General features: G+C 49.7%; 1 protein-coding gene and 1 long non-coding RNA gene across 10 annotated transcripts in view; one reads left to right on the top strand and one right to left on the bottom strand.

The window, feature by feature from the left end:
• Positions 1-18773, top strand: part of LOC122230454 (pleckstrin homology domain-containing family M member 1-like) — a 22176-nt gene continuing 3403 nt past the window's right edge. For 7 of the 8 annotated variants that reach the window (XR_006211233.1, XR_006211234.1, XM_042966760.1 and 4 more), the window contains exons 1-5: positions 2953-3042; positions 6209-6297; positions 9779-10026; positions 11765-12391; positions 18307-18533. Coding sequence is in view for 6 of the 8 variants with exons in the window: in XM_042966760.1 (XP_042822694.1) it covers positions 6250-6297; positions 9779-10026; positions 11765-12391; positions 18307-18533 (1150 nt within the window). In the remaining 2 variants the exon portion in view is untranslated. Of the gene's footprint in view, positions 471-2952; positions 3043-6208; positions 6298-9778; positions 10027-11764; positions 12392-18306; positions 18534-18773 lie in introns of those variants that run through there. The other variant, XM_042966761.1, reaches the window with a different exon arrangement.
• Positions 2740-4215, bottom strand: LOC122233607. Of its 2 annotated transcripts, none has more exons than XR_006211237.1 (2): positions 3612-4215; positions 2740-3089 (listed from the first exon to the last, which is right to left on the bottom strand). It is a non-coding gene; the product is annotated as an uncharacterized LOC122233607 (long non-coding RNA). The 2 variants fall into 2 exon arrangements; XR_006211238.1 differs by having other exon boundaries at positions 2740-3317.

Below are 18773 nucleotides of genomic sequence, written 5' to 3' on the forward strand. Positions count from 1 at the left end.
TTACAAGTGGGAACCTTCCGGGCAGGAGGCCAACAGACAGCCTCAACGGTAGATAGTGCTGTGCCCAGGCAAGGTCATGAACCCAGAAGGCGGCCGGGATCTAGTGAGACGCAGACACTGCTGGGGGCGGGCAGTAGGACACGTTCGCCCGACACTGGTGGGCTAGCCTGGTGGCCTCGCCTCTTCGTGCGCATCTCGGGTCGCAGAGTCCCCAGCCTCCCAGATCACTCACGTGCTCTGGGGCTGGTAACTTGGGCTTTCCTGAGCGCTGGCCCCGCCCCGAGGCTCCGCCGGCCCTGCGATTGGCTCCGCGGTCCGGGGGCGGGGCCGGACGCCGAACCAACGTGATGGCGTCAGGCGCCGCGAGCGCCGTTTCCTGTTGTCCCTGGCCGGGAGGCCGCAGCGCCTGGTCGGAGGCTTAGGGGCTGCAGTGGCCAGGAGTGCCCCGCGCCCCCTCCCGGCTCCCTCTGGTGAGTTAGGGGTCAGAGGGCGAGGAGGGTGAGAAGGGGACGGCGGGGCCGAGACGAGAACGGGCGATGGGTCACCAGCCCTGTCCGTGATCGCAAACCCTTGGTTGCTTTGAAACTGTCCTGCTTCAGACAGAGCCTTTTCCCTTCCCGGCCTGAGCCCCGCACCCTACCCCACTCGGACCCGAGCCTTCAGCCCAAACAGCCAGTGCTGACCCGTCCCCTTCCTCTTCTCCACCCGTGACCCGAGTCCAGCCCTTACCCTCACCCCTTCACCACTGGTCTTGCGTAAGTGCAGCCACACGCGACCCCACGGTAGCCCACTTCCAACCCCTAGGACAGCCACTTCCCTCCGCCTCCCTCTAACGCATCTCCTTCTCACCCCTCAACCCCTTTGGCAATCCCAGTGCTCCACGCAAACCTCCTCGAGCCCCCTCTCCCCCTCCCCGTCTTTCTGGCTTACCCCTTTTCAGGCTCAGCTTTCTTATCCCAGCCCCCCTGCTCAGCCCCCCAAGGTCTGCTCAGCCAAAACACCCACCTCCCCCCACTCATTTAATACCTACCACTACAGTAGATGCCCTATTGCGCTTACCCCCCTCTTCTTGATAACTCTGATCTCAGCCCTATCTCAAGTCTTGTATGTATCTTCTTGCCCTCACCCACTCAACCCCTAACTTCCAAGCCCACCGCATACTTTCTTTCCATCCCCAGCCAGCCTGAGGACACTTCATTCCTGAGTCTTTGCTAAACCACCCCCCAACTCTTGCTGCCCTAGTTCCCACCACCCCTACCCAATCTTGTTAGATTGACGTCTTCCTATCCCCATTTCAACTCTTCATCCCAGCTCTGTGCCCACTCTTCCCTTGATGTGGTCCCCATTTGATCTGAGAACCTAGTGCAGTCCCCTGCCAACCCCACCTGCTTTCTCAGAGCCAGGCACTTGCCGAACACCTCAATTGAGGCAGGGCCTCAGATGGTAAGTAAGTGTGGAGGAGTAGAGATCCTTCTCCCGTGGGTCAAGTGCTTTTCCTGGATGTCAGGCCCCCTGTACCTGTCCTTAAGGATTGTATTCCTGGCATCCATATTACATTACTCGCGTTGGCTGCTGGAATGATAGGTATCATCCAAATACCTGGAAGGTGAGGGAGCTACTCATTCAGCTGGGGCAGTGGAAGCTTATCACTTCCTTTTGGGTGATGATCTGGAGAAACTCAAGCGGTTCCATTGTGTGGGGTTGGCTGTGGTCACAGAATCATGTCCATGTGCATTGCCCTGCCGCTCAGAAAGGACCCTCACCCAGTGCTCCTCCTGGCCAGAACTGGTTGTAGATTAGTCCCGCTACCGAATGTGCCAGAGGTGACGTTACATGTTGTGAAGAGTAGAGATGAGTGGATCCTGGGGACGCCGAGGCCTCCGTGGAGGCTGTTGAATTGCTTCCTCTTTTTGCAGGTGCTGGATCATTGAGTTTTGACCATTTTGATTACCCATGAACACAGAGAGTCAAGTTATCTCAGAGTAGCTAGACATTCTTGAGGCACCCAGGCTCCATGGTTAACATTTATAATCTCCTGGGATTTGGGGGTGCACATCCCCTCTAAGTTCTGGTGACCAAACTCCAAAGGATTGGCCATTTGACAGCCATTGTAAAGGACCCCAAAGAAGACCCCTTGTCTTTGCTTGCATTTATAGTCTCACGCCTTTGAGAATCGGATGTCCTTTTACCTTCAATATCCCCTTCCGTTAAGGTGTGATCTCTGAAGGGTTTCAGCCTGTTGGCAGCTTGGTGTAATGGAAGGAGTTCCGCAGTGACCCCACCACTGAGAAGTTGTATACCTCAACTTCTTACAGTCTGAAACGGTCTGAGCCTTTTTATTTTACTCATCTGTTCATTCAGCAAGTATTTTGTGAGCACCACTGTGTGCCGTGCACTGTTTGAAGCATTAGAAAGACAATGGTGAATGAGTCAGGCAAAGGTCCTGCTTTCATTCACTCAGAGTTTGGTCCTTGCCAGAATCTTAAGGGATCTGGGACAAGAATATGGGAGAGATGGGTGTTGTTGGATGGAAGGAGGGAGGGAGGAAAGAAAGATACCCAGTGTTCCTAGACCTCACATTTCTGGCCTCACCCACTAGCCTTTGGACTGGGAATCACGAGCTAGAAGTTGCTTGCCCTCCAGCTGATATTCAGTTGCTTTGTCGCCCTACCCACCCCCCCCCCCACACCCATCCCACCCCCCACAGGGCTCTTGTCTAGAAATCCAACTTTCTTCAGGTAGAAGGAGGTGCTGTTTACTCAGCACTCACATGTCTGAAGTATCAGCTGTCTTTCTGAATCAGAAGATAACTTTGTCATTTGTTTCCAACTGAAAACCCTGACTCATCACCTGGTACAGCAGCTGGAGGGCTTAAACACCGGCCTGTTGTCGTGCATAGCCAGGTGCAGGATCGGAGTCAGGCCGTAGAGACGAGGCTGTCGCGGATGGCGGGGAAGTCTCTAAGAAGAAGAGGTTGCTGTTTACTGATGAACGGAGTGTTTCGAAAGTGGTGAAGCCAGGTTATCCATTTCTTCTTTTAATGTAAGTCTCATCTGAGTCCTTCTCCTCCTTTCGTTCTTCCTTAGTCTCTGGAGGAAGTGAAATTGGATGTTTATAGAAGGCCAGGCAGTATCACGAAGAGAATCAACCCCAACGATTCCTTCCTGTGTGTTGGAACATTTGAGGAGGGACAGCTCGGAAACCTGGCTGCCATGGAAAGGACCTGTGGTCAGCTAGTTGGGGCCACAGATCTGATGGGCAAGATTGTTTCTTGTCAGTGTTAGGCCTTCTTTGATAAGGTGGAGCTTCTGAAGAGTCTGTGAATAATAAGTTTGCCTGAGACTCTTTGAACCAAGGACCTGGGACAGTATGAACTGACGAAAGGCACAGAGCTTGGAATGAGAAAATTTTGTCCCTCACCTGAGGCATGTTTCTACTGAGCCTCAGTTTTCTCTTCTGTGAATGAGGGATACTCATCCTTCTCTCACAGGATTGTTTTAAGAATTAAATGAGGATAGAGAATGAGATCCTGTGCCAGAGTGAACCAATACAGAGGGGCAGAGGTAGACGAAGGGTGACTTAAGAGTTTCCTAAAGGCACACGGCACTCACCTTTTCTGCTCAACTGTATCAGGGATGTTTGAACTCTCTACTTGCTCTCTTTCTTCTGGGTCTCCTGAAGACCCACCCCTCTTTCGTTTGCTTCTTGGTGTCAGTGAAGACAGCTCTGAAGATAGAAAGTGAAACCAGTCCCATAGCATGGTAGATGGGGGTCTGGCTCACCCAAGGAGCCTGCTGGAGTGCTGACCTAGCAGTCAGGAGACCCAGAGCCCAGAGATCTCACATCGTAGATGGTCGTGGTCCTGCCTCTGAGCCATTTCCTGCCTTCCTGAGGCGTTCTAGAACCGACAGGCCTATGTAGGGAGCTTTGGCTTCCTGCAAGGAAAGATGTGCCCGGAACTTTGGCCTGACCCCCACGTCTCAGTTCTGTTTTGTGAATTGTCAAGTGGCAATTCTTCTAGGTTTCTCTGCACTGTTGTCCTTTTGTGACGTTCCTGACACTGTTTTAGGTCACAGTTGTCTCTTGTCTGGCCCTGCTCTGACCTCAGTGTCAGTTTACTTTGTTTTTTCAGCAGACCCTGACTTGGCCAGAGCACCCACTTAATGATAAGCCTCCCTCCCTCCAGTGAATATTATATTCAGTGAATTAGTTGATGAGGCCTCAATGGTCTTCCTCTTCAGATTGCTGAGGCCCAAGCCTTGAGGCCGGCTGAGGGAAGGGCAGTTTTAGGGCTTGAGGCTCTGTCTAGAAGGGCAGGCCCCCGGAATTGCCAGAGGGGATTGGATGCCAGGGTCTCAAAGCCAGCGAGCCTGAACTTGGCCTGCAGGGCTGCGTAGGGTAGCCTTGAAGAAACCCAGCCTCTAGGATCAGGCACGGTTTCAGGACCGACTCTATAGTATGTCCCCTTCTCCCGGTGCCCTGGTGGCCAGAGCATGGAGCTGGTCTCCAGCGAAGGGTCCTGAGGATTCCCAGTGGGTAGGAGCTGGGAAAGTGGTGGAGGGAGAGACAGTCTGATGGGCTGTGGCCAGGGGCTAGTGTTCCTCCTGTCAGTCTGTTGTGCGCTGACCAGAGCTGGTTTCGTGGGGGCCGTCCTCCACACACCTATCTGCCTTTGCATGTCCTTACTTAGGAAGGTCGGCGCTGGGTCCTGTTCACCCTCTGCCGGATCCAGAGGCCAGGGCTTGAATCAGAGCGTCTTTCATCATTTAGGGCCACCCTGCCGTTCTCCATGCCTCACTGTTCGCCTGTAAACCTTTCCTGCCAGACTCAACCCTGATGCTCCCTTGCATCCCGCCACCTGGGCCCCCAGCTGGAGAGCCCTCCTCCCAAGACTTCCCTGCCCCCTCCCCAGCCACCCCTTAGCCCTAGCTCACACCCGCCTCTTCCAGAAGGGTGGATGTCATCCTGGCCGAAGGTGGTAGAGCCCGCCACTGATCAGCCCTGGGATCTTGGGAAGTTCCCTGACCTGGGTCAGCTTTGATTTCATATCTGTTAGATCTGGATAATAAAAGAGCTCGCCTAGGGTGGTTACAAGGAATGAATGAAGCAATGTGTGTAAACAGTACAAAATCCATTCAGCATGCCTCCATTTGATAACTTCTTTGGGCCATAGGGTTTTGAGAACAGAGACAGCGATGACCTATTTTTTGGTGTCCCTCCATGCTCGGCAGCGTGGTCACTAGAGATCTGTTTAGATGGGAATGTGCCTGCCCAATCCTGGTCCGTCCAAGTGGCTGGGGCGGTCCAGGCGAGCCAACAGCCACCCCCCGAGGCTCAGGTTGAGGCCCCCCCCCCCACCTAAGCCACCCCCGGGGGGGTGGGGGGGAAGCCAGTGCCCTGAGGGATTTACCTGTGTACTGACTTCAGGTAGTTGAGCGGACTCATTCAGACAGTGGCCTTTGCCTATAAGGCTTGGCCACATCCAACCGGGGTAATAGATACCATTTATCCTTAGTACCGTCAGGCCCTGTGCTGGGCGTTTTCCACATTCATAACCTCCGTTTGAGACGTCTGCCGTGGTGCCCCACCTAGCATGCCTAAGTGGTTAGTGGCAAATCGAGATTCGAACCCGTGTTGTTTCCCTTTAGGCGTGTCCCTGTGCTGCTCCAGCTGGACCCTCGTGCCTGGAGGGGAAGCAGCTATGTAGCAAGAGGCCCTCCCTTTGGAAACTTCCTTCAGTTGTGCTTGTCCCTGCCGAGCTGGCAGACATCGGGCTGGCACAGGAGTCAGAGGCTCCGAATGTGAATTGTGAGCCCCTGCTTCCTGGTCCACGTGGGCTCTTGGCACCTCCAGCGGCAGCATCCCCCTCGCACCCTTAGTTCTGTATCCAAATCGGCCCCTCATTCCCTGCTTTTTTGTGCCAGCGTTTGGTGTGGCATACAGAGGCCTCTCCATGCCCTGATTAGGGTGGACCCACCCACGGCACATAGGATTCCCCACCTCCTGAGATCCGAGCCCTCACATTTCTTCTCTTCCCTTGTTTCCTTCCTTAAAATCCACTCTTGGCTTTTACTTTTGAATTCAGAGGCCTTTGCATTGCAGTTTGAGGAAGATGGGCTGACCCGCTGCCTGCTGGGGGGAGGGGGAGAATTGGCTGGGGGTGGTGAGCTGGAACCTGCTCATGTGGCCGCGCCGTCTGTCTCTGCAGGTGTCATGTGATTCTCCGAGGGAGCTGCAGCGTGAGCGGAAATGCTCTCGGTGGTGGAGAATGGACTGGACCCCCGGGCTGCCATCCCGGTAGGCAGTCGGAGAGGCTCAAGGGTGGGGAAGGGGGCACGGGACAGCCATGTCATTGGTCTTCCTCACTTTGAAATGAATGAGTACTGTCTGGAAAGCGAGGCTTCGGGCTGAGAAAGAGTTATAGCAGAAGCAGGCTCTGAGGAGACCCTGCCCTTTCTAGAACATCTTATTGGTGATAGAATGGGAATTGATAAAAAACAACGGATTTTAATAGGGGCTGCCTGAAGACCAAGGATTTCTCAAAGGAAGTCATACATATGGGGCGCCTGGGTGGCTCACACGGTTAAGCGTCATGATCGTAAGCGGCTCATGGTCTTGCAGTTTGTGAGGTCAAGCCCTGCATTGGGCTCTCTGCTGTCAGAGCAGAGCCTGCTTTGGATCCTCGGTCCGCTCTGTCTCTGCCCCCTCCCCCACAGGCATATACATGTATGCACATTCTCTCTCTCTCTCTCTCTCTCTCTCTCTCTCTCTCTCTCTCTCAAAAATAAGTAAACATTAAAAGAAGGGGCAGCTGGGTGGCTCAGTCGGTTGAGCATCCGACTTCGGCTCAGGTCATGATCTCACGGCTCATGGGCTGGAGCCCCGCATCGGGCTCTGTGCTGCCAGCTCAGTGCCTGGAGGCTGCTTCATATTCTGGGTCTCCCTCTCTCTCTCTGCCCTCTCCCTCCCATGCTGTCTCTCTCTGTCTCTCAAAAATAAATAAACATTAAAAAAAAGAAAAAAGAAAAGAGGGCATTAGGGTGGCCTGGGTGCCTCAGACGGTTGAGCGTCCATTTGGCTCAGGTCATGATCTCACGATTTGGGAGTTTGCTGCTGTCACTCCCTAGCCCACTTTGAATCCTCTGTCCTCCTCTCTCTTTGCCTCTCTCTCTCTCTCTCTCTCTCTCTCTCTCTCTCTCTCTCAAGTCAAATAAGCAAACAATAAAAGAAGTATATGACCCATAAGTCATATGAAAAGATGTCTAACATCAAAAGACTGCATACTGTATGACTTCATTTACACAAAATGTCCAGAATTGGCAAATCCATAAAGACAGAAAGTAGATTAGTTGTTGCTAGGGGTTGAGGGAGAGGGGACTAGAGAGGAGTGACTGCTCATGGGCACAGTGTTCCTTTTTGAGACAATGAAAATGTCCTAAAATTAGGTAGTGGCTGTAGTTTCACTATTCTGTGAACATACCAAAAATCACTGAACTGTATAGTTTAAATGAGTGAATTTTAGGCAATGTAAATTGTGTCTCATTAAAGCTGTTATAAAGAAAAAAAAAAAAAAACAGGGGCTCCTGGGTGGCTCAGTTGATGGAGCGTCCGACTTCGGCTCAGGTCATGATCTCACGGTCCGTGAGTTCGAGCCCCGCGTCGGGCCCTGTGCTGACCGCTCAGAGCCTGGAGCCTGTTTCAGATTCTGTGTCTCCCTCTCTCTCTGACCCTCCCCCGTTCATGCTCTGTCTCTCTCTGTCTCAAAAATACATAAACATTAAACAAAAAAAAATTTTTTTTTTTAAAAAAAAAAGAACATTCGACTTTTCAAAGAACATTAACATGAACTGTTTGGGCTAAGATAAAAATAAAACAGTAAAATATTTATCCATAATCCTATCAGCTAACAGTTCAAACCAGGTTTTCTGTATTCCCTCCCAATCCTTTTCCAAAACACATAGGTAATTTTGACATGCTTATACTATGACAGAACTGTCTTTATCTTTCCAAAGGATTTTACATATATGTATTTTATAATTGATTTATGTAACAGACCTTAACGGAATACTTACATGTGTCAGGAACCAAGCCAAGTGTTGAGGATGCAAGAATGAAAAAAAAAAGCAAGTCCTGCCCTCAGAGTAATCCCCCCGCCCCCCAACTCCTGTGCTGTAGGTCAGGAAGTATTCGTTCCGTTTAACAGATGAGGAAATTAAGCTCAGTGAGGTTAAGTGAAATGTCTGTAGTGACCCAGCTGTTGACCAACAGAGCTGAGACTAACATCTGCCTCTGACTGCCAGGTCAAGGATCTTTCCTTTTTTCTTTCTTTCTTTTTAAAGTTTATTTCTTTATTTTAGGGGCGCCTGGGTGGCTCAGTCAGTTAAGCGTCCTATTTCAGCTCAGGTCATGATCTCACGGCTCGTGGGTTCGAGCCCTGCATCAGGCTCTGTGCTGACAGCTCAGAGCCTGGAGCCTGCTTCGGATTCTGTGTCTTCCTCTCTCTCTGCCCCTCCCCCCTCCTCATACTTTGTCTCTCTCTCTCTCTCTCAAAAATAAACATTAAAAAGATATTTTTAAATAAATAACGTTTATTTTATTTATTTTGAAAGGGAGAGTGAGCATGAGCAGAGGAGGGGCAGAGAGAGGGAGAGAGAGAGAGAGAGAGAGAGAGAGAGAGAATCTCAAGCAGGCTCCACACTGTCAGCACAGAGCCAGATACGGAGCTCAAACTCAAAAACCGTGAGATCATGACCTGAGCTGAAATCAAGAGTCAGATGCTTAACTGACTGAGCCGCCCAGGTGCCCCTAGGATCTTTTTTTTTTTTTGAATTTTTTTTTTCAACGTTTTTTATTTATTTTTGGGACAGAGAGAGACAGAGCATGAACGGGGGAGGGGCAGAGAGAGAGGGAGACACAGAATCGGAAACAGGCTCCAGGCTCCGAGGCATCAGCCCAGAGCCCGACGCGGGGCTCGAACTCACAGACCGTGAGATCGTGACCTGGCTGAAGTCGGATGCTTAACCGACTGCGCCACCCAGGCGCCCCCCTACGATCTTTCTTAATGTGGACCATGCTCCTGTTTTCTTGGTGTTTTTATGGTTCTAAAGTGGCACTTGTTGCCTCTTCATGGAATCGTAGACCCCTAAACAAGGTGGAAAGCTTCACCCCTGCCCTAGATGGATCACCCAGGCTCCCACACCTGTAACTATGATGGAGCCGGTATTTAAACACAAGATTTCTATGGCTATCAAATCACTGAAGTTCGGTTTAAAAAGCAAAACAAAAGAAAAATATACAAATATCTTTGCAAAAAAATAACTATCTCTGGGTGGTATAAGTACGTAATTTTCCTTTTCTCCTCTATGATTTGTCTCTGTTTTCTTTCTTTTTTTAAAATTTTTTCCAACGTTTATTTATTTTTGAGAGAAAGAGAGAGCGTGCGTGCGTGTGCAAGTGGGGGAGGGGCAGAGAGAGAGGGAGGCACAGAATCCAAAGCAGGCTCCAGGCTCTGAGCTGGCAGCACAGAGCCCGACGTGGGGTTCGAACCCATGAACCGTGAGATCACGACCTGAGCCGAAGTCGGACGCTCAACCGACTGAGCCACCCAGGCGCCCATCTTTGTTTTCTATGATTAGCTTGTGCTAGTTTTGCTGTATACACACCCACAGGTAGACGTGAGCACGTGTGTGGGTGTGCGTGTATTTGGTGATAAGCACTTACCTTCCAGGGGTCACCGCAGGATCTTCTAAAGGCCTGTGTTATGTCTGACACCGACTAGGTCATCAAGAAGAAGCTAGTGGGATCTGTGAAGGCGTTGCAGAAGCAGTACGTGTCCTCGGACACAGTGGTCACTAGCGAAGACGGAGATGCCAACACCATGTGCAGTGCCCTGGAGGCCGTATTTATCCACGGCCTGCATGCCAAGCACATCCGAGCCGAGGCCGGAGGGAAAAGGAAGAAGAGCGCCCACCAGAAGCCTCTGCCTCAGCCTGTCTTCTGGCCCCTCCTGAAAGCTGTCACCCACAAGTGAGATCAGCAGGGGAGGCTTTGCTTTGGGGAGGAGCTTCAGTGTGGGTGACCCTGGGCTCTCCCTCTACAGCTATATGGGAAAGCAGCAGAGATGCTCTGTGTTCTAGAATGGAGATGGGTGAGATAGGGGTTATTGTTAGACCAAGCCTCAAGAGCCCCTCAGCGCACAGGCAATGGCCTGGGGCTGCTCAGGCCCCTGGCTGGTCGCCTTTAGCAGGAGCCGCCTTTTTGCCACACCGTGGCAAAGTTAGGTAGTTGGAACAGAGAATGTGTGGCCTGCAAAGCCTAAAATCTTTACTAAGTGGCCCTTAACAGAAGAGGTTTGCTGACCCTGCCTTGGAATGTTTGAACATCTCTATGCTAAGTATTATATCCTAACAGGCTATGGCATTTTTTAAAGACGTGGAATCCAGATCATCTGAATATCCATCCACCCTGGGACGTTTGCCTCTGCGGCCCTGGCCCTAACTGCCTGGGCTTTGGAGCAAGCAGCTGCTGGCACGTTGCCTCTAAGGGCTATTAAATGCCACCTTCAGCCTGAAGGTGCCTTGTCAGTCTGTATCTTCCTTTTCATGCTGACTGCCACCGCCCTATCTCAGGTTCTTACCTCACTCCTAGGTGGCAGTGGCTTTCTGATTGTCCCCCTTATCTCATTGTGTCTGTCCTTAGGTCAGGCAGCTGGTCAACACTTATTGAGCTTAAGCTAACCCGAGCTCATTCCCTGAGCCCTGTGGAGCACGCACTCCTATGGGCGAGACGTGCTCAGGGCACTGTGATGGTCAGAGGAAGGGCATTTACATCAGACCAAGGGTTCGGGAACTGAGTTGGGTACATGATCTTATCCCGAGCAGCCCACCCAGAAGTCTGCGCGACTGCGGTCAAGTCATTTCCCGGTGTAAAAACTCTCAGGCTCCCCAGTGCTAGCCTGGAGTTCCATTCACTTCGTTGGGGCCCCGGAATCTGTATCCTGACCAGGTTCCCAGGTGATTCTGACGCACAGCCAGGTGTGGGGACCCTTGCCCCACCTTGCCTCACCGGTTGGATGCTCAAGACCCTGCATCACCTGACTTTGCAACCCCATCAGCCACTCCTCCTCCTCCCCGTGCTGTAACGGGAGTGCTCACCACTCCTGTTACACAGCTGCTGCTTCCCTACCCTTGGTGCCTTTTCTCTGTCAGTCCTTGGTGCCTGAGGTTCCCCTTCCATCTTTGCGGCTTGAAATCCCTCAAGGCCCAGCTCAATGCCTTGCCTGTGCCTAATCCCTATGCCTAATCCCGCAATGCCTTGCCTAAGGCATTGTCCTTACTGCAACCTGGAAGTGATTGCCTTCCCCCCAGCCCAGCTCTACTGACAACAGGGTTCACTTCCGTGTGCCCTTGAAAGGTAGTAACCTGGACTGAGGGCAGGACCATGTCTGTATCCTGTATCTTCACAGCTCCAAAGACCTGGCACTTAGGGGCTCATCACATGTATGCCGGATGAGCAGGTGATGTCAAGGGCGCCTGGGGAGTTGAAACTAAAATGGCAATTATCCTGCATGACAGTAACCTCGAAAAAGTGGGGAGTTGTAGCTAAATATTTCTCAATTCCCTGTAGAACACTGCTATCTGAGATTTTTTCCCAAGCCTGTATATACTTGCAGTCGTTATTACTGGCTCCTGCTCACCAGTGGATAAAATGATCCTCCGTGATCTGAACTCACTTCTTGAAACAAGCCTGTCCTCTCCACCCCCAGGCACATCGTCTCGGAATTGGAGCACCTGATCTTTGTCAGCACGGACGTGGGCCGCTGCCGGGCCTGGCTGAGGCTGGCCCTCAATGACGGCCTGATGGAGTGCTACCTGAAGCTGCTCCTCCAGGAGCCCGCCCGCCTGTGCGAGTACTATCAGCCCACAGCCCTGCTTCGAGATGCCGAGGAGGGCGAGTTCCTCCTCAGCTTCCTGCAGGGACTGACGTCCTTATCCTTCGAGCTCTCCTACAAGTCCGCCATCTTAAACGAGTGGACGCTCACCCCGCTGGCTCTCTCTGGGCTTTGCCCGCTCTCTGAGCTCGACCCCCTCACCACCTCTGGGACAGAACTACAGCGGAAAGAGTCTCTGGATTCAATTTCCCATTCCTCAGGCTCGGAGGACATCGAAGTCCAGCACTCAGGCCATAAGATCCGACGGAACCGGAAGCTCACGGCCTCCTCCCTCAGCCTGGACACCGCCGGTTCATCCCAGCTGTCTTGCAGCCTAAACTCTGATAGCTGCCTACTCCAAGAGAATGGCTCCAAGAGTCCAGACCGTTCCGAGGAGCCCATGTCCTACGACTCCGACCTGGGGACAGCAAATGCCGATGATTCAGACCCGTCTCTGCAAGAGTGAGTGTCCTTCCCCCACTCCTCTCCTCCCCCTGCCTTCCTTCCTTCTCCTCTTCCTCTTTCTCTCCCTCCCTGTAGCATGTGATTGCCTGTCACTGAGCATTGACCTCTCTAAGGGCATAAAGGAAAAGGGGATCGTGGCTCTTCCTCAGGGACTGGAGTTGCCGGGACTTGTAACTGGAGGCAACATGGGGCAGCGAGGAGAATGGATTCAGGGAGGGCTCAGAGCTGAATCAGGCTCCAGCTCTGCCCCTGGCTGATCTTCGACAAGTTACCTAATTTCTCTGAGGCTTCGTGTAAAATATTATTGCCTCTAGGGCGGAAACCCAACGGTTCGGAGTTAGATATACAACTTCCAAAAGACGCAGTGAAGCCCAGCGCGTCTGGGTGCTCCGCTGCGACCTCCCAGAAGGCCTCTGAAGGACACAGACCCTGAATGCGGCCTGGAGGAGGTGGTGCACAAAAGGGGCCAAGCGAGTGAGTGGAGGAAGAGCACAGGGAGCAATGAACTTGACTAGAGAAGGGACGCTGGGCAGAGCTGTCTCTTTAAATGAACTTTTTTCTATTTGAGTATTGTTGACACACGGTGTTATATTAGTCTCAGGTGTACAAGGTAGTGAGTCACCATCTCTCTATGTTGTACCATGCTCACCCCAGCAGAGCCTTCTTCGTTCAGGCCCTTTTTGAACACTCATTTTTTAATAGATTTATTTTTATGCTAAGAAAAAAAAGTCTACCTACAGTGAAACGTCTTCTCCGCCTTTGTAACCATAATTATTAATTCCTTACATCTTTCTTTTTCTTTTCTTTAAAGTTTATTTATTTATTTTTGAGAGAGAGAATGAGCAGGGGAGGGGCAGTGAGAAAGGGGGACAGAGGATCTGAAGCAGATTCTGTGCTGACAGCAGAGAGCCCAACGTGGGGCTCGAACTCACGAACCGTGAGATCATGAGCTAGGCTGAAGTCAGACATTTAACTGACCGAGCCACCCAGGCACCCCCTTTACATGTCTTTTTCTGATGTTTCTAAATGCATCTAACAGATATGAATAGATCTGTTAATAACTGTTAATATCTGTTAATAGATCTGTAATAGACTTTTAAATGTCTTTTATATTTCTTATCTCTGCCCCATCCCCACAAAGCTATTATAAATATACTGTTTGATACCTTGTCTTAGAAGAGATCAGAATTTTTGTTTTGGAGCTTCGTATCAGTTTCTTAATTTTTTCCCCCCTATGGCATGTGTTTCCATTGTATGAATGTACCTTAGTTCATTTGACCAGCCCTGTATTTACTGGACACTGGAGTTCACTCTTTCTATAAATAACCGTGTGTATGTGATCTTTGAATTCTATGCAACTATCTCTGTTCAGTAAAGTCCCAGAAACAGAATTGCTGAGGCAAAGGATAAATGAATCTACAATTTTCATAGATAATCGCCTGTTTACACTCTGTCAGGAATGTACCTGTGCCCCCTCGGCCTTGTAGGCAGAAGGTATTATCAAACTTTTGGATATTTGCTCATCTAATAGGTAGAACATGATCAACTTTTTTTTCAAGTTTATTTACTTGTTTTGAGAGAGAGAGAGAGAGACAGCAAGCGAGCATGAGTGGGGGAAGGGCAGAGAGAGAGGCGGGGGGAGAGAGAGAGAATCCCAAGCAGGCCCCTCGCTGTCAGTGCAGAGCGTGATGCAGAGCTTGATCCCAGGAACTGTGAGATCATGACCCAAGCCAAAATCAAGAGTCGGGCTGGTACGGAGTGAGCTTAGAAGACATCTGTGAGGAAACAAGGCCATTAGGGCAGCCATCTTGCCCAAGCAGCAGCCTGTGGGTGGAGGAAACTAGGCCTTTGCTCTCAGGAACATACACCTGCTTTCAGGGGAAAGATACGCATGCACACACCCACCACACACACACACACACACACATGCACACGGTGACAGAAATAGCCCCATTCTGTGTTTTCATGGCATTGATAGTTTTTTTTTTCCAATGTTTATTTATTTTTGAGAGAGAGAGAGAGAGAGACAGAGTGTGAGCGGCAGAGGGGGAGAGAGAGAGGGAGACACAGAACCCAAAGCAGGCTCCAGGCTCCAAGCTGTCAGCACAGAGCCCGATGCTGGGCCTGAACCCATGAACCACGAGATCATGACCTGAGCGGAAGTTGGATGCTTAACCGACTGAGCCAGACCAGGTGCCCCATCCAGTTCTTCACCAAGCTTCCCACCACCTTAGATTTAATATCCATTGATGATTCTTGCCCAAACTAATCTATGATGGCTGCAGAGTGATGATTTTCCAACCTCATGACCACCTCCACGTTTATCACTCACCATCTTATTGTCAGGAAGAGCTCCAACCCCATCCCCGTTGTGTATCTGTTTGTCTATTTATTACTATTAAGGACTCAGGGATTCCTATCTCTTTCACTAGATTATAATCTGTCCCTATCCTTATTTTTTTCAAAGACGCTCTAGGCCCAAGGTGGGGTGCTAACTCATGACCCTGAAACCAAGAGTCGCTCGCTCCACCAGCTGAGCCGGCCAAGCTCCCCTGTCACTATCTTTATTTGTGTTGATGGCCAAACTGTCCCAGACTACCTTAGAAACCATTCTGTATTAATTCTGTAGCTACGATACCAAAAGCGTAAGCAACAAAAGAAAAGATAGAGAAAACAGTCTTCATCATCATTGAATTCTTTTGTTTCTAAGAATACCATCAAGAAAGTGAAAGGCAACCCACAGAATGCGAGAAAATATTTGCAAGCCATGTATCTGATAAAGAATTTTTTATTTTTTATTTTTTTTAATTTATTGTTTTTAATTTTATTTTTTATTTGTTAAGAGTTACATCCAAATTAGTTAGCATCTAGTGCAACAATGATTTCAGGAGTAGATTCCTTAGTGCCCCTTACCCATTTAGCCCATCCCCCCTCCCACACCCCCTCCAGTAACCCTCTGTTTGCTCTCTATATTTATGAGTCTCTTCTGTTTTGTCCCCCTCCCTGTTTTTATATTATTTTTGTTTCCCTTCCCTTATGTTCATCTGTTTTGTCTCTTAAAGTCCTCATATGAGTGAAGTCATATGATGTTTGTCTTTCTCTGACTAATTTCACTTAGCTTAATACCCTCCAGTTCCATCCACATAGTTGCAAATGGCAAGATTTCATTCTTTTTGCTTGCCGAGTAATACTTCATTGTATATATATATATACAGTCATCCATCATCCATCGATGGGCATTTGGGCTCTTTTCATACTTCAGCTATTGTTGATAGTGCTGCTATAAACATGGGGGTGCATGTGTCCCTTCAAAACAGCACACCTGTATCCCGTGGATAAATGCCTAGTAGTGCAATTGCTGGGTTGTAGGGTAGTTCTATTTTTAGTTTTGTTTTTTTTTTTTAATTTTTTTTCAACATTTTTTATTTATTTTTGGGACAGAGAGAGACAGAGCATGAACGAGGGGCAGAAAGAGAGAGGGAGACACAGAATCGGAAACAGGCTCCAGGCTCCGAGCCATCAGCCCAGAGCCTGACGCGGGGCTCGAACTCACGGACCGCGAGATCGTGACCTGGCTGAAGTCGGACGCTTAACCGACTGCGCCACCCAGGCGCCCCTATTTTTAGTTTTTTGAGGAACCCCCATCCTGTTTTCCAGAGTGGCTGCACCAGCTTGCATTCCCATCTGATAAAGAATTTTTACAACTCAATAAAGAAGGACAAATAACCCAACTAGAAAATGGGCAAAAGATCTGAATACTGAATTTCCCCAAAGATATGCAAATGGCCAAAGAGCACATAGAAAGATGCTCAGCGTCATTAGCCACCAGGAAAATGCAGATCCAAACCATCATGTGTACGACTTGGCACCCATTAGGAGAGCTTTGATCAGAAAGACAGTTAATAGCAAGTGTTAGTGGGGGGGGGGGGTGCTGGTGGGCTCCGTTGGTATAGAGCATGGTGACTCTCAACATCAGGGTCATGGGCAGAACCTACATAAAAAAAAAGAGTAAATTGAATTAAAAAAACAAACAAGCGTTGGGGCACCTGGGTGACTCAGTCAGTTGAGCCTCTTGATATCAGCTCAGGTCATGATCTCACAGTCTGTGGGCTCAAGCCCCGCATTGGGCTCTGCGTTGACAGTGAGGAGCCTGCTTGGGATTCTCCCTCTCTCCCTCTCTCTCTGCCCCTCCCTAGCTTTTGTGCACCCTCTCTCTCTCTCTCTCTCTCTCTCTCTCTCTCAAAATAACTAAATAAACTTTATAATTTTTTTTTTTTTTAAAGTAACCAGTGTTGGTAAGGATGTGGAAAAGCCGATGGCAATGTAAAATGGTACAGCCACTTTGAAGTCAGGCAGTTGCTCCAAAGTTGAAACTTGAAGTTACTCTATGGCTCAGCAGTTCCATTCCTTGGCGTATATGCCCGAAGGAATGAAAACATTTGTCCACACAAACACTTGTGCGTGAATGTTCACAGCACCGTCATTCATAATAGCCCCAAAGTAGCCCAAAAGTCTATAAAATGATCAATAGAGAGACAAAAGAAGGATTCATCACAAGGAATGAGATCCCAGTGGCTGCCACAACATGAATAAATCTTGAAAACATTGTTAAGCGAAAGAAGCCGGGCTCAAAGGCCACCTATGGTGTGACTATTTGTGTGCAGTGTCCAGGTTAGGTAAATCTAGAGAAATGGAAAGTAGGCTTGTGGTGGGCAGGGGTTGGAGGAGGGGTGGATTAGTGACAGCTAATGGGCATGGGGTTTCCTGTTGGGCTGATGAAAATGTTTTAAAATTGACCGCGATCATAGTCGCACGGCTCTGCAAACACACTATTGAGCTGCACGCTTTAAATTAAGTGATTGTGCGGTATGTGAATTATGTACTGTGAATTTTATCTCAATAAAGCTGTTACCAAGAAAGTGTTCCAGATTTGGCCAGCGGGTGCCCCTCTGAGCTGGCTCTCATGTCCATTTGACGTGCCCCAATCCATATTTTGAGCACTTTCTTACTTTCTAGCACAAGATAATTCAGACTTATTTTATACCCTTTCCTAACTCCAGCCTAGGAATCAACCTTTGTCCCAGAAGTCTTGCTTCCTATTTGGGGGGGAATGCAAAACCAAGATTTAGGCATTTATCATTTCGTTTAATCATCATGACAACCCTAGTAAGTGGGTACTGGCATATCTTCCTTTTACAAATGAGGCCCGGAGAGGTAAAGTATATTGCCCAAGGTCACACTGCAGCCCAACCTTTGAAAGCAGGCGATGTGAATCCAGAGTCCCCGCCCCTTGCACCTCCCCCTACACACACACACACACACACACACACACACACACACACACACAGAGTGTGAAAGTGAAGTTTATTTCTTCAACAAGGTCACTTTTACTTGAGTGACCCCAGTTTTGAGTGGAAACAAAGGTGTAGAGCTTATAAGACAGCCTCTCAGGAATTGCACATGGCAGGGTATACCCTTGGGAAAAGTCACATATCATGCGTCTGGGAGCGTGGGGTTGAGGGCAGACCAACACCCAGTGGCCTGGCCCTTCCTACGAGAGCACATGTTCAAACCCACACACGCAAGTACCAGTAAAGTCCAGTGCTCATCAGTCTCCTTTGCCAGCCTCACTCCCCACCCCTGTACCCAAATGCTGCCCATAGCCAGGTGTCCTTTACAAGAGTGAGAATGGCTAAAACAGGAGAAAACCTATAGATGAAAGGAGATCAGCCTCGGTTTTTCACTGTTGACGCTGGGCAGTGGCTACATGGAGATTCATGATATTATTCTCTCTTATTTTGTAAATGTTTGAAAGTTTCTGTAGTAAAAGAAAGTATAAAATGGTGAGAGGAAAGAGAAATAGCCAGGCGGGGAGCCGTGAGTGAGCCGGGACATTTGGCTGCTGTCTCCAGATTCCTCAGGTGCTCAGAGGAGACCAGCAGCACGTCTGGGAGATCCTCGGGACCACAGGCCCTCAGCTGCACCTTCTCCCCTCCGAAGATGATGAGGATGCTACTCATGTCCTTGGTCAGCTGCCTCGTTGCCATAAATGAGGCCAAGCTCATCAGTCGCTGTGACTTGGCCAGAGTGCTGCACAAGGAGGATCTGGATAGGTTTGAGGGCTACTCCCTGAGTGACTGTGAGTGCTGCTTTCTCACACTCCCGCCCCCCCATTCCTCTTCTGCTCCTGGTCACCTCCTATGTGGCCATCTTTCCATCATTCATCTTTCGAAGCCAAGTTCAAAAAGCAGCCCTCCCCGAGAAGCCCCTCCCAACATTCTATATTCCTTCCACTGAATATTATTAACTGAGCACTTACTATGTACCGGGAACTATTTTAGGGGCTGGGGACAGAGACATCAACAAAGCCCCTTCCTTC

The sequence above is a fragment of the Panthera tigris genome, chromosome E1, assembly GCF_018350195.1.
Source record: "Panthera tigris isolate Pti1 chromosome E1, P.tigris_Pti1_mat1.1, whole genome shotgun sequence".
Classification (NCBI taxonomy): domain Eukaryota; kingdom Metazoa; phylum Chordata; class Mammalia; order Carnivora; family Felidae; genus Panthera; species Panthera tigris.